Raw genomic sequence first — 15,096 nt, 5'->3', positions numbered from 1 at the left:
AGGGATAAATTCACAGCCTCTCGTGAAAGTGCTTTTTCTCCGAAACACAGCCCAGAGTCAGGCAGGTTTAGCGTTTGACACGTCTTTTCCTGCCTCCCAGTAAGAGGACAGCGGGAGCCTGCCTCCCACATGGGCTGAGGCTCGTCCCTTGTAGTGTATGTGTGCCTGATGTCCAGGTGCCAGCAGGTCAGGTGGAGCCCAAGGATGCTCAGGACCATGGAGATGCTGAATAGACCCATGAACAAAAGGGAAACAGTCACACACCTCCGGGAAGAAAAGGGAGGGAGCTACGGTCACGTGCTCCTGACAGCAGTGTTTCCGTGTGTTGCTGTGTCACCTCTGCCATGCTGGATGATGGATTTAGCCTAGAGACCGGCCAGGTGGGACAGGAGGCTTCCACCTGGGAACAGAAGCTTCCTGTTACTGGCCAGAAGCATCTTCCTGAAGCCCTTTTCCTTCCGGTTTAGGCTTAGAAGTAGATACTAGCAGCCTGAGTTATATGTGTCCCCACCTTAGATAATAGGTCAGGTTCTTAAAGAGAGTTTCCTCTGGAGTTGCATTGCAAAAGTGGAGTTTATCAGCAAGAAACCATTCCGGACTTTTTCTGCAAACCGGGATTGGGTTTTCTGCAAACCAGGTAGCTTGGGTTCTGTAAACAAGGACCACTTTGGGACATGCGTACGTTTTCTGAGATTTATTTCTTTGGTAAGAGTATATTGTCAGGCGGCCAGTTAGCTCAGTTGGTTAGAGCGTGGTGGTCTCAACAACAAGGTTGCTGGTTCAATCCCCACATGGGCCACTGTGAGCTGCACCCTCCACAACTGGATTGAAACAACTACTTGACTTGGAGCTGATGGGGCCTGGAAAAACACCCTTAAATAAATAAAAAGTTTAAAAAAAAAGAAAAGAGTATATTGTCATATTTTCAGTTTTCATAACACAAAGTCCACCTAGATTAGTCTAGATCCAATCAATCTTATTTTCTTTTCCTTAAAAATTTTAATATAAAGAAGTATCAGTGGCACGTGTTCTGGGCCCAAGAGAAAAAAGAAAACAAAAGCAGTGAGCTCCTCCTTAGCTTGTCAGGGACAAGTGGCCTGTCCCTGGGCCGTCCTTTACCATCCTGGTGGCAGTGGTCCTTCTTTATCTGTAAATGGCCATCATCCAAGTGCCTCAATGACTCAGGCGGGAAGCTAGAGCCCCCTGTTCCAGCTGCGGGAAGCTTCCATGACAGGGCTGCTCCACAGGCACTGCGCTTCTGTCGGCCAGAGCACAGCTTCTGATGAGGGCTCTCCCTTCAGTCGCTTGTGTCGGAGCCCGCACTCGGGACGTGCTGGCAGGAGGTCATGGGGACAGGCTGTGCTCAGCTCTGTGTCTTTCCAGGTGCCAGTCTCCCCTGCTGCTCGAGCACCAGGGCCCCGGCCCTTTGGAATGTGAAGGAGCCAGGGAGCGGGAGGACACCATGGAAGGAAGCAGACACCCCGGTAATGAGGAGCCCCACGGGTAACCCACCCTCCCTCCATGCCCCTTTCCTCCTGCTCCATCTCCTCTCCCGTCACTCGTTTATTCATTCGTTCATTCAACGCACGTTTGGTGAACACACATTTCGTGTAACATGCTGCTGTGTCACCGCATCCCCCAGTGTCATGGGGATGTGGTCCTGGTTGGTGGTGGTGCTTGTGGAAATGGAACTGCCGTCGTGGTGGGTGTTCTGCCTACTCTCATGGCATATCCACTGGCGAGACCAGAAACTCCTAGGACCACAGTCCTGTTTGTTTTCACCAGACAATTTGTTGGGCTCCTGTGTTTCTTTGTTCTTGTGTTAACACTAGAAATTAGTCAACTCTTTTCTCTTTATGTGACAGAAACCAAATGGCACGGACCACCCTCCAAAGTCCTGAGTTCCTATAAAGAAAGAGCCTTACAGAAAGATGGAAGTTGCAAAGACTCCCCCAGTAAGCTTTCTCATGTAAGTCCTTTCTCTATAAACGGCCATATAGCCATTCTGATGCGCTCAGCACACAGCATCCATTAGCCTCATGGCATGTCCTCTACCTCCCAGGGTCTCTTAGAGGTCAGGTAAAAAACAAATTAAAAAAAACAAAAAGTGAAGTTTTTTTTTTCTCTCCTTGATTTGTAAAGAACCTCAAGGAAAGGTCACACGAGAAATTACTGGCAAAGCCACGAGTGCATCCTCAGCCTGTTGAGCGTTGATAATCCAGCCTAATAGTTACTAAACCATGCCCCTGCTTTGATCTGTTAAGTGTCTATGCATGGTGGTCGCAGCACAGCCGCGGAAACTGAGCGTGTGTGTGCTCGGAGCCCCTGCCCACTGCTGGCTGGTAAAGGCGTTCAGTATAGATGGGTTGTGCTAATAGGCCAGCGGACGTGCACGTGGTGTTGGAACAACGCGGCGGTGTTCTGCTTACTCTTCGCAGCAACCCAAAGGGCGAGCCTTACAGGCCTGCCACTCCATGAAACAGGAGTTTCAGGTAAACGTGAAAGCATGGATTATTGGTTGTTGCCAAAGAAGGCCACATTTCCAAATAGCTATTTTTTAAAATTCACAGGTGAAGAAATTTTATGAGCTCCTGCCTTGAGTTGTCTTTCCTCTTCCATCACGTGTCGTTGGCGAGTTCTGCAGCTGAGTCTTAGGGACACATGACATGTGCCTGATGCCTGGAGGCAGCTTTACAGCATCCGCTGAATTCCACCTTTACAAATCTCTAGTAGCGGGTTAAGCAAAGGGAGGTGGGGTGGGAGTTGACTTGAGAATATCAGTGTTTGATAGATAGATCGAGGGGATTTGCTTAAGGATCTGATAGCACTGAATGGAAGAAAAAAAGGCCCAACGGCCATAAAAGATCGGGGCATGGCTTGTTCTCAGGATTTGCTGATATTTCAGGTTTTATGAGTGTCTCCAGGCCGTGAAGACAGTTGGACGGGGACACCTATTCTGTTCTCTTTGCTTCTTATCTCCTGGGGACCCCAGAGCACTCCTCTTTACTCTGCAGAGCCCCATCTCGTTAGCCCCGGGCACTCCCGGGAGCTTGCTCATGCCTCCGGGGAGCTTTGTGGCTGCAGAGTCTGTCACATAGATGATGTCATTGGGCCATGCGTTAATCATATGAGCTCAGTAATGTCAGCACAGAGGGGTGCTAAGGGATGGCCAAGGTCCTTCCACTGTGCTTTAAATCTGGGTCTTCTGCCCCAAACCCAGGGCTGGCACAGTAATTTGTCATAGAAGCAGTTTCTTGAGCAAAGGTTGCTTTCGTTAATTTCCATGTGCTTTCCCAGTTTATTATTGTTGGTTATTTTCTGGATAGTGACACCGTAGCAATACATTTGTGCTTCATGCGCAAGTAACTGAGCGAAAACTTGAAAAGATACCATGTAACTTAACAATGAATTATAGGAGGAATTAGCAATCAGGGACTTCAGCATAAAACCAGGATTTTTTTTTTTAAGTAAATTCTATTGTTGGCTCACTTTGAAGAGCAAGTAGAACGGGATCAGGTGAGCTCGTCTATGCTGCCGTCTAGTGCGTGTACAAGAGCACTCTGTCTAAACAGTGTACATACCTTCACTAAATATACTTTACTGCTGAAAATGCTGGGCAGTGGCGCTGCTAGCCTGGCTCACTCAGGGCTGTGCAGACCTTCAGTCTGTAAAGAACAAGCATCCGCGAAGCGCAGGAAAACGCATGTGCTCGAGCGAGATGGGACCCCTGCAGCCTTTCCCTTTCTCTTTCCCCTCAAGATCGGAGACAAAAGCTGTTCCAGTCCCTCCAGCAGCAACACGCTGTCCAGCAGCGCCTCCAGCAGCAGCGACGACAAGCACTTCGGGTCTGGGGACCTGGCGGACGCCGAGCTGCTGGGCCTGACCTACGTGAAGGGGGCCTCCACCGACAGCGGCATCGACACGGCCCCCTGCATGCCCCCCGCGGCCCTGGGCCCCGGGCACCTGGCGGGCAGCAGGCCGATGATCCACAGTCGGGCCGAGCAGTGGGTGGACCCCGCCGACGTCTCGGGGGCTGAGGACGAGCAGGCGAAGATGTTTGCCGTCCACAGCTACGCGCCTCCCATCTCTGCCAGCGGTGGTGCTGCCGGCAGCATGGGCGACCTCAGCGAGATCTCGTCCCATTCCAGGTACGTGCCCGCCAGCACCTGCCCAGGCCACCTGGCTACCCGTCACCTGCCTGGTGGGGCTGGGGCCTGACATATAGGAAGAGTATGCACAGGAGGTCGGCCATCACCTGTTTGCCCCGCAGTGTGACTTCAGAGAATGTGCTTATCTCTGAAGTCTAATTGTGAAATTGGCACGTTAATAAGTCCCTTGTTTGTGATTTTATTTTCCTTTCTCTTTAAATTTGAGAGAAAGCTAAATAGATATTAATTGCCGTAGTCAGGCCACTTATCTCTCTATCCCAATGCCATCTGTCTTCTAGGAGAAAAGAAGTCTAGCTAAATTTAAAGGAATGCTCTTGTAGATGTTTAATACGTAGTTATGAGTAGCTTTGAACTCCTGTGTGACACATGTCTGTGCAGTGATTTTAAAACTCTTTTGTAATTCCTGCCTTCACAGACAAAGCAAAGCAATGCACCGGTTCAGGTTTGGCTGTGGACTGCATACCAGCTGCCACGAGCATTGTCACCCTTTCCCCATGGCCTTCCTGACTCAGCGCTGAGTTACTTACTACCTGCCTGCTCCCCAGAACCCTTCTAACGCTGGGGACAGTCTGATGAACCAATCATGGGGTGCCCTTCAGACACCCAGGGCCGTGGTGGGAGCGTTTCTCTGAATGGTGCTTAAGCAGAGGTTGCAGCGAAAGCCCTGCCATGCTCCTCAGCTCTTTCTTTCTTTCACGGAGGCCAAGGTCATTCCTCCCCCTGGACCTCCTCCCCGTCCTCACGCAGCCACAGCTAAGAGACAGGGAATGACCACGGTCTCCGCGTGTGGCCACAGTGGACAGACCAGCCGCAATCAGTGGGCAGGAGCCAGAGCAGCTGTGACCACGTGCGGCAAGCTCACGGGCACGTTGCTGCAGCCATCTTCTCTTGATCGAGACAAAAATGCTACCAAGGGTGTCATTTTCATTATTGAAATGATGTGATATGTTCATGCTTACTGGAAAAAGTTTTACGTGTAGGTTGCGGAAAATTCTTTTATGTGAAACGTGTGCTCTCGCACACATGCTCACTGCTGCCTTTCTGCCTTCCTTTCCTGCCAATATCATCACAAGTGTCTTAGCATTTTTGTCATTCAAAGGCACTTCTGTACAAGTTAAAGAAAACTCCAGGCTAAGGTCGTGTTTTGGCTCCTGTAACTGAAAAGTCCAGAACAGTGGGAGGTCAGCAGTAGCTCAGGGTCCCCAAGTCCAGGTCCCTCCCTCCTTAAGCTCCACATGGCACCCCTGAAATCTTGGCAGTCCCCTCTCGGTTGGAAAAGGCTGTGTCACCTGCAGGCCTCCCATGCTCTGCTCCCCTGTCACAGGAAGAAAGTGTGGCTCTGCTCTAGTTTCTGCTGAACCCCCTCCGAAAGAATACGTCTCCTCTTATCTCCTTGGCCTTAACCACTGTGCTGGGGGGACCGTTGTTTAAGGCAGGGCCTGGGGACAATCCCACCAAACCAGGCAGACGAAGAACTGGGAAGAATGGTGCTTCCCAGAAGAAAATAGGGGTGTTGTTTAACCAGGAGATGGGGGAGCAGATACCAGAGAGGGGAGGGAGCAGAGGGAGCCTGGGATACAGGCACCATTTTTAAAATGCACATTATCAGTTCTCTAACTATTTGACTTAGAACACGTTTAATCATAAATAAATAATACATGTGTTATCAGTCACTTCAGTTACCTAAATTATTTCGGGGACAGTTGAAAATCAGCCTTAGTATAAAAACCATCTTGGGGTTTTATGGCCTTCTCCTGTCTTGTTCAAAGTTTAGATTTGTAAAGCAGTTGACTGCATGATCCCTTGTCAGACAAATGTAGTTTTGAATTAATATTAAGGAAAGTTTCTGTGGAAACTGCTCTTAGCACATTCATTTACAAATAGAGGTAGTAGATTTTCTTGAATACCTTAACCATTCATGAACCTAACAGTTTAGAATACTAGAAAGTATTAATATATGGAAGTGCTAGATGGACTTTCTGATTGATTTTACTTTTTTCCACCACTTGGAATTGAATGTGTGCACAACTGTTGTGGAAACGATGGATGTGCAGTGAATGGATCCCTTACCACCTGGCTGTCTTTTTCTTGCAATTCTTAGTTGATGGTGACTTTGTAGCCACATTTTAACTTATGTCCTAGGCTTTTGTTCAGTATGAAATTCAGTTATTACATTGAATCTTTTGAGTATTTTCTTCTGCCTCCATGCCACAGCGGTATAGGGAAAGTATTTTTAAGTTTTTAAAAGATTTAAAATTTTTAAATATTCAAATATTTTGAAGTATTAAATATATTAACATTGTATATTTAAAATAAGATTTAAAATCTGTGAGTTGAGGTAGAAGGAATTTCACTCATATGAGTGAGTACAAGGGACCAACCTATCAAAGTTCTACTGAGATTCTACAAACTCTGTGACTCCAGGGCCAGACTGGGGCATGTGTGTCCATGATGGTGGCTGCCATCAGCCCCATACTTCCCTCTTCTGTTTCAGTCCAGCCTGGCATGTGTCCACGCAGAGCTGAGGCCCACTGCCTCCGGTCTAGGTGGTGACCGGAGTGGCCCAAGTAGCAGACGAGCAGAGTAAACTCTTATGGGGGCTGACACGCATGCTACCTGCCCAGGCCCAAGCGCTGCATTCCGTCCCGTATTTGAGTTTCTTCTCAGCACTCACTAGCTGAAATATTTGTGTTTATTGTGTATCTGCCCCCACAAGAATGTGCTTATTGCTGGTTCCCTTCACTGGAGTGTCAGTGTTTTGTGATTCAAGGCTGAAAGTTTCGTCCCATCTTGTTCACTCTGTGTCCACACGCTTGGTGCAGTTCCTTGCCCTTGGTCCTCGTGGAATGAATACCCATTGAATGAAGGAAGGAACTATAAGAAGAAGCGTGGTGAATGCTTAGTTATTGAATCAGTAAGCTGGTGCCGGGACAGCCTGGAGAAGTAGGAGGCCCTGGGGTCAGCTATTCCCAGTTCACAGATCAATATACGGCATCCTCTTAATATGCTAATTCTGCTTTCCCAACACCCACCACCCCCTCCAGCCCCAACACACACACACACACACACACACACACACACACACACACGCATGCTTACTTCCCACCAGCCATCCAGGAAGAAAGCAAGTGCAAAAATGTCTATATAGTAGGAGTCCAGGATTATACTGAGGGAGCGGGGTGCAGAGGGACACAGAGCGCTTAAAGCTCTTTCAGACAAGCTACAGTGGAGTGCGGACAGACGGGAGGGGTGCGGGTGTGCACAAGTCATCCATTAAGTACAACAAGCGTGTATCTCGCCTACTGTCTTCCACTGCTCCGTTCTTTTAATTCAAAAAACCCATGTTTTCTTGCTGCGAGGGCAGGACACTTAGATAAGAGTTCAGAATACAAAGCGGTATTCATATTAGCCTAGCCAAGGTTTTGCAAAGTGAAACAAATCAACTGCAAAAAAAAGAAAGAAATCTATGTTCAGGCTTTTCCTGCAAATGGCTCCTGTGATGATCTGTTATTTATCATTATTCGTGTCATCATACCCTTCTCGTAGCACAAATGATTGGCAGTGAAACTCTGAAATAAGAACGTTCATCTGGAAGGAAAGAATTTCATGAGAAGCGTGTTGCCAACAGCTAGAATGTTTACCAACTTTAGAGAAAACTTGAATAATGATGTTACTGCTGCTAAACACTGATTTTTGCCGTATGCTCGTCTAATGGGTTCAGTACATTTGTTCTTAGAGTTTTAACTTTAAAATATTTGACTTTAAAATATTTTCATCAAGTCTTGAGTCAGAAAAATACCTTTGATAAAACAAGTGGAAGAACACCTAGGGTTTGTGACGTCCTACCATTATTCAGAGCACATTCTCCAGAAAGGTTCCATTTGGTCGGTTGTTCCAGGGAGGCGCTGGAGCAGCTTACGCAGCACACTGACTGTGCCAGCCTTTAGGTTCCCTAGACTTTAACTACAAAACTTCTCGGGGATAAAGCCTTAAAATGCACGATGCCCGTGGTAGCTAAAGGCAGCGCCATCACCCACTGGTCCCCGTGGGGGAACTTAAGCCACAAGCATTCCGGGGACAATCGAGCCGTTAGAATATGGACTGTATATTAGTCTGATAGTATCACTGATGCCTGAGTTCCTGAGTGTGACAGTCACATGGTTACTATGTGGGAGGATGTCCTTATTCTTAGGACACATATACTGAAACCTAGGAGCATGATGTCATAGGTTTGCACTAGTTCTCCATGGTTCAGCGGCATCTCCTCCGGGAGAGGAGTAATGCCGGTGTAACCAGGTAATAACACTAAGTGAATGGAGATGAAGGGGACATGGACGAAATTCTGCTGTTCTTATGCCCTTTCCATACATCTGAAGCTTCGCAAAATAGAAAGCTTAGGGAAGAAATACAGACCTTCGGAGCGCATTGCCTACACATGGAGTTTTCATGTTAGGAGTTTGCTAGCTGGTGTGCGCCCGGGAAATGGTCCCTTAGCTCCCTCTGAGTCTGCTTATGCCTTGCTTGTTCCTTGGGTTGCTTTGGAAGTGGGAAGGCAGTAAAACGCCCTCCCCCAGAGCCCAGAGCCTAGAGCCCAAAGGACGCTGGGATTACACGCAGGAGGGACCTACCCCAGCTCCTGAGCATGTGAGGAGTTGTTTGTTTCATTGTAATTCCTCAAATACCACAGTGACTCCAACGTGTGAAGACTCCAAAATGGGTTGGTTTATTTTGTTTCCTTATTTCCTTTTGAACCTCCTTAAAAAGTCCATCCTAATACCATTCTTAATTTTAGACTTTTTTTTTTAATTCCTCCATTGATTGGTACTCGCTTTATATAATACATAGGTTTTTCAGTAACGGTAGGTGCTAATCAGAGGTTTCAGAATAAAATTGTCTTTCCTCAGACCACGGAGCTTGGCACCTCAGGAATCCTGTGGAAAACTCTTTCAATGTCAAGGACTCCTGCTCATGAATAATTCCTTCATGCATCACTTTTCAGAAATTAACTACATTTATATAATGCTTACCCTGTGCTGGGCACTAGTCTACGTGTTTCACTAATATTAACTCAAATAATATTCAAAGCAACCCCTTGAGTTAGACACTGTTGAATTCCCACGTTACAGATGGGAAACTGAGGTGAAGGTGCTTGCCCGGGGTCTCCCACTGCTGAGTGACAGAGCCGCCGTTGCAACCCGGGGAGTCCGGCTCCAGAGCCCTGGAAGCGCACCTGTGCCAGGATTTGTGAAAGGGAAGCTTGCCTGCTTTTCTGCACTCTGACACAACTGCAGTTTAAACATTTAGGAATTTTCATGTTTGTAAAGTAATCCCTGATCTCTGTTTTCACCCATTTTTCATAAAACATTATATTGTTGATCTTCCTGGATTAACAAAATGTCTTTTTAGGCTTTTATATTTCTAGAGGTAGTCATACAGTCCGTGGGGCAGTCCTTCTGGCCTTGGCTTAAGCACTGACTTTTAAAACACTTTTTGTTGTTTTTAGGGTTTTTGTCTTTCAAATGTTATTTTGTTGCTGTCATACCACCTGATAAAACAGGGTCATCCATGTCCCTTCCCCAGACTGAGAACTGCCATTGCTGGGGACCCCTTCTCTCCTCCTCCTCACCATCCCCTTGCTTCTTCTTGGTCTCACGGCGGGTATATATGTTCCCGAAAACATGGTGATCAGCTTTGCCTGTTGTTGAGCTTTATCACACAGTGGAATCGCGCTCCGCGTATGCTCTGAGGCTTGTGCTTTCTCAGCCTCATGTCTGTGAGAGCCAGCAGTTGTCGTCCGCAGCCTTGGCTCATTCATCCATGGGGCATGCATGGATTCATCCGTGTTTGCTAAGGGACCCTCCTTCCACTACTGGGGACTCTGGCTGCCAGCACTGGGCAGCTGTTAAGGTCAGTGCTCCTGTCATCGCCGCTGGCCGTTTCCCGTGGTGCAAGTGCCGGGGTTACGTCAGGTGGGCACTGAGGAGCAGAACGGCGAGGTCCAGTGCTAAAGGGGTAAAGGTGCGCGCCTTATAGGTAGCGCCCAGCCCGCTTTCCTGAGTGTTGACAGACTTTGCTCCGCACCAGCAGTGCTGGGTCCCCCGTGCTCCAAGTTCTGGCCAACTCTAGGCCTTCTTTATCAGGTGTCCCCATTTATGCCCATCTGTTCAGTGTGTTGTCATGTTCTGTTAGGGTCTGCACTGGCCTTACCCTGGGGACAGGCAGGGTGAGCCCCTTCTCTTACGTTTACTCATCATTTGAGTTTCCTCGCTTCAGAAGCATCCATTTCAATATGGTGCCCATCTTTCTGTTAGGTTTCCCCTGACGTGTGTGTAGCATCCTTCTGGCCCACACATGAGCACCCTGCGCCCACGGAATCCGAGGCGTGTAACCCGGCTCATGTAGAAAGATGGCCGTGTTGGCCTCGCTCCACTGGATTGTGCTCATGGAGCAGGACGGGAGCAAAGCATCGTGCTGTGAATGTGGCACCAGGCGGGCCCTGCTAAACCTGCTTGTACTGCAGCTTTTGTCTGTTTTCTCCTCAGCGGATCACACCATTCAGGGAGCCCTTCGCCTCATTGTTCCAAAACTGCTGGCTCTCTGGACACGTCCAAAGTCTACATCGTGTCTCAGAGCAGTGGTCCACAGGTCCCCGGGTCCCTGTCCAAGCCCTACCACCGACAAGGGGCAGTGAACAAATACATTATTGGCTGGAAGAAGTCAGAAGGTAGCCCACCGCCTGAGGAGCCCGGAGTGACTGAATGCCAGGGGTAAGGCGGCTGGTGGGCTGGATCTGGGCGCCTGCACAGCTCGGGAATGACTAAGCAATTGTATTTTCCCCAAACAGAATATAGTTTCTAAAGGAGAGTGATTTGGAAACGTCTTTGTAAAACTCTTTAAATGTTGACATTTATATTTCTCTTTAACAATCTTCTCTTGCCTTGATTTTTGCATCTAAAATTAAATCTCTGTTCTTTGTCTTATATTCAAAAAGCTGCCTACATAGAAAAGCTATGGTAATGTTGATGGTGTGAGTCTAGAGTCTGAATAAACAAGTTCAAGGACAGTTTGAATTCCCAGAGTCTGTGTGCATTTCTTAAAGTTGCTGTGTTAAGTGACATCAGAAAAGAAAAAGCATCTTTCCCAATTTCAACATGATTGTAATTTCCTTCCCTTTCAGCTGTTAGGTTTTGTGGAGGTAAGTAGGGGGTGGTGTTCTGGATCTCTTTGAAAAAGAAAAGAGAAAAAATATTGATAACTTATTACATGTGTGAAAACTCTGCTGACATCTCTTTGAAGAGACAAGTAAAGAAATCATGTTTCAAGATTGCAAAGCAGGGCAGCTCAAACCTATTTAGCTGTTGGTTTGCTTATTTTTTAAAGGATAGCATTAAAAACAAAACTCAACGTGCACTGAATTACGAAGCCCTTGTGCTTTGCTGTGTCTGCACATTCTGACAGTGTCACTAGGCATGGGGGTGCACACCTGGGGTGACAGTGACTTTCAGGCAGCTCTTCTAGGTTTTATGCTTGGTTAATGAACTAGTATCACTTTTGTCCCTGAAAAACAATCTCACCTGGTAAATATCTAGTTCTAAATTAAAAATGATTTTAGGTCTAAAACTGAACATGGAATCTTTTGTTAAAAAAAACCCCATCACCGTCAATAATTGCAAATGAGTTATTTAGCAAATAATTTTATAGTGATAACTAGGCTTTTTATCATAAATGCGAATGTTCTCATGATAATGTTGGTATTTCTGTCTAATACAGTCTTCTGTGTGTTTCACAGAAATTCATCCAAGGACGTAAGTCCTATGAAATGTTTGTAGAAGCATTTTGCACATTGGTGTAAGCACCATGTTTCTGCCAAGGGGTCTCTTGGAGAGTCAGGAAAAGGAAAAGAAGCCCATTGGGACATTTTTCACTCAAGAGTCCCCCAGAGTATGTGCATTTTAACACACTGGTTTGATGACACCGCTTTTTAGAAAAGGAGAGGCAGCATCAGGAATATTGTAAGGGGAGAGTTTGCATTTCTGGGTGTCAGTCTTGTGTCGCCTTGTCACAGGAGGTTCATGCTGGGATTGGAAGCCAGGCCTCAGGCCAGCTCTCTTGGCTGTGTTGGGCTCAGCCTGGCAGGTACAGCAGGCACCCCAGGCCTTTTCCAGCCAAGTAAAGTGCTTCTAAAGCAGGGAAACACTATTTTACGTGGGAGAGATAAATATGTAAGGACTGCAGGCGCTCAGGACTGCACCAACTGTATTTGATATTTTGTCAAAACAGTTTTACCAAATCACTGAAAAATTTGCTTAGAAAAAGATCAGCTGAGTGTAGGGTCTTTGTACCACTCAGACTTAGAGAACTAATATCTCATTGATTTCATAAAATACAAAAGCAGTCATGCCCTCCAGAAGTGTCCCATACTCTGAAATTGCCCGTTATTTTTTAAATCATGTTGCAGAGCCCTCGCTGATTGTTTTTGCTAATAATATAACTGTATGTTTTTGAATGCAGCAGCTAACAAGATTGCACTTTCATGACTTGTTGTGTAGCCCTGAGGGGGTGCCTGGGTGTGGTGCAGGGTCGGTCTGTTTTTCTCCTCAGTCGTTCTCACCATCCAGGAAACCCTTCAACTCACGGTTCCAAAACTAAGTGGGTCTCTAGACACATCCCTCAGTCATGGGCAACACCATGCTCTGTTTGCCCCATGAGAAATGACACTGGGCACCAGAGGTACAGAGCTAATGAGGGTCCGGGCCCCATTTCAGGAACCCCCAGTCTGAGGCAGGAGACGAGGCATAGAAGTTACTCATTGCAGTGTTCCATAAGCAGTTCACAGCTAGAAACTTATTGCACAGATTACACGGGCATCAACTGTAAGAGATTAAGGCCAGTGTTTAGTGGCCTATTTCCTAATTTGTCCTCTTGAAATCGCCCCCTCCTTCAGTATTCTCTGTGTAAGTGGTTTTCTTGTCTAATTGGTCATCACCTGACATTTCCCATCGCCATCCCCCAGTCTCATTAAGCCTCCCTCCATAGTGACCGTCACCTCGTCCCCGGTCTGTGACCTCAGCTCCGCCACCCCAGGACCTGCCATCTGGGTGCAGGCTGCCACGTGACACCCTGCCAGTCTCTGTCCTCGCTCCAGCCTTCCATCCACCTTCCACATTGGACCCATAATGTTCTTCTAAGCAGTGTTCAGAGCTTGCTTTCTTCTCTCTTTGTAATCTTTCTAAACTTTAGATTCTTCAGGGTCCCAGCTTAGCATAGCATAACTAACCCTCCCGATTTGTCCCATGCCTGCGTCCCAGCCCCCTCTCCTCCGCCCCAACCCCGACACTTCTAGGGGCTCTACCTGTACTGCCCTAGGTGAGCAGTTCTGTGTCAGGCCTCTGTGCCTCCCTTCATGCAGTTCCCGCTGCCTAAATGCCCTTTCCAAGTTTCTGAGGCCCCCGCCCTCCCGAGCTGGGCCTCTCTCTGCTCCCGCAGCCCAGCTCTGTGACCTCCCACCCCTACACACCCCCAGCCCAGGACCTCGGGGAGCGCTTGCCCTGCTCACCTCCGTTCGTGGTGACAGCCCCAGAGGAGACCCTCGGAGCATATTGATTGACACGTCCTTTGGCAGGTTTAAAATTACTAATTTAGCAGAAAGGGCTGGTGATTTTTATTCAAACACATAGAATAGCACGTTGTCATAATAATTATAGCTGACCCTTGAACAACATGGGTTTAAACTGCGCAGGTCCACTTACACGCACATTTTTTTCACCTTTTAAACAGATGACATAAACTTACAGTATTGATAAATACACACAGTACTGTAAATGTACTTACTCTTCCCGATGATTTCTTTGGTAACATTTTCTTTTCTCTAGCTGACTTTATTATAAGAATACAGTCTATAATATACAAATTATGTGTTAATCCACAGTTTGTGATTGGTAAGGCTTCCGGTCAACAGTAGGCTATTAGTAGTTAACTTTTGGTGAGTGAAAGTTATACATGGGTTTTCAGCGGTGCCGGGGGTAAGCACCCCTATACCCCACGTTGTTCAGGGGTCAGTTGTAGAGGTGCTTGATTTTTATCCATGCAGTTATTGCTGGGCGCTGGGGTTTTTTCCCTTCTTTCCCATGGCACATACCTTGTTTTCCCAAAAATAAGACCATGTCTTATATTAATTTTTGCTCCAAAAGACACATTAGGGCGTATTTTCAGGGGATGTCTTATGTTTTCATGTACAACAACCTACACTTATTCAAATACAGTCATGTCATCTTCTTCTGGAACATCAGCATAATGTACTAACTGCGTCCGTCTGGCTGACGATCTTAACTGGGGCTTATTTGGGGGGTAGGTCTTATTTTCAGGGAAACACGGTAGGAGTTCCTGAGCACCTCCCACCCCCATTCTCAGATCGGAAGCTGGGCGCTGCTCAGAGACACTCTTCCCCAAATCTCGATTGTTCTTTCCCTCTGTGGCTTTTGTGCAAAGCCCCCAGGGTCGTGGGTTCTTGTGGGGTCCCCATTTTCATGTCATGCCATCCCACAAGCCAACCAAATCTTCAGTCATGTTTTAAACGTCTTTAAAAGCTGCTTTCACAGCCCCTGTTGGTTCCTGTTGTCATGTTGCTGGTGCTTCCAGAACCAAGACCTGGCCCAGGGGCAAACAAAAGCCAGAGAGATTTGCAGAGAAATCATTGTTAATTTTGAGCATGTCTGTGTGCGTTCCTAATGCTGATCATTCCCTAGTGAGCGGTCACACTGTGACAAGATGGCCTTGCTTTTGAACTAGAGTCATCTCAGTGACACACACATCATGCAGGGCACCCTCCGTTGCCTGCTGCCCTGGGCTATGGATTCCTAGAGTCTTAGGTTTCAGGTCATATGGTAAAGACCATTCACCTTCACTAACAATACTGCCAGGACAACTA

General features: G+C 47.2%; 1 protein-coding gene across 3 annotated transcripts in view; it reads left to right on the top strand.

The window, feature by feature from the left end:
- The window catches only part of SIPA1L2 (signal induced proliferation associated 1 like 2), a 201,773-nt gene that overhangs the window by 159,219 nt on the left and 27,458 nt on the right, over positions 1-15,096 (top strand). For all 3 annotated transcript variants that reach the window (XM_019712891.2, XM_019712888.2, XM_019712889.2), the window contains exons 13-16: positions 1,384-1,484; positions 1,866-1,969; positions 3,760-4,148; positions 10,712-10,936. In XM_019712891.2, the coding sequence (XP_019568450.2) occupies positions 1,384-1,484; positions 1,866-1,969; positions 3,760-4,148; positions 10,712-10,936 (819 nt within the window). The remainder of the gene's footprint in view (positions 1-1,383; positions 1,485-1,865; positions 1,970-3,759; positions 4,149-10,711; positions 10,937-15,096) is intronic.

The sequence above is a fragment of the Rhinolophus sinicus genome, linkage group LG12 (assembly GCF_036562045.2).
Source record: "Rhinolophus sinicus isolate RSC01 linkage group LG12, ASM3656204v1, whole genome shotgun sequence".
NCBI lineage: Eukaryota > Metazoa > Chordata > Mammalia > Chiroptera > Rhinolophidae > Rhinolophus > Rhinolophus sinicus.
The sequence above is the reverse complement of the archived record's forward strand: the minus strand, read 5'-3'. Positions and strand labels throughout refer to the sequence as shown.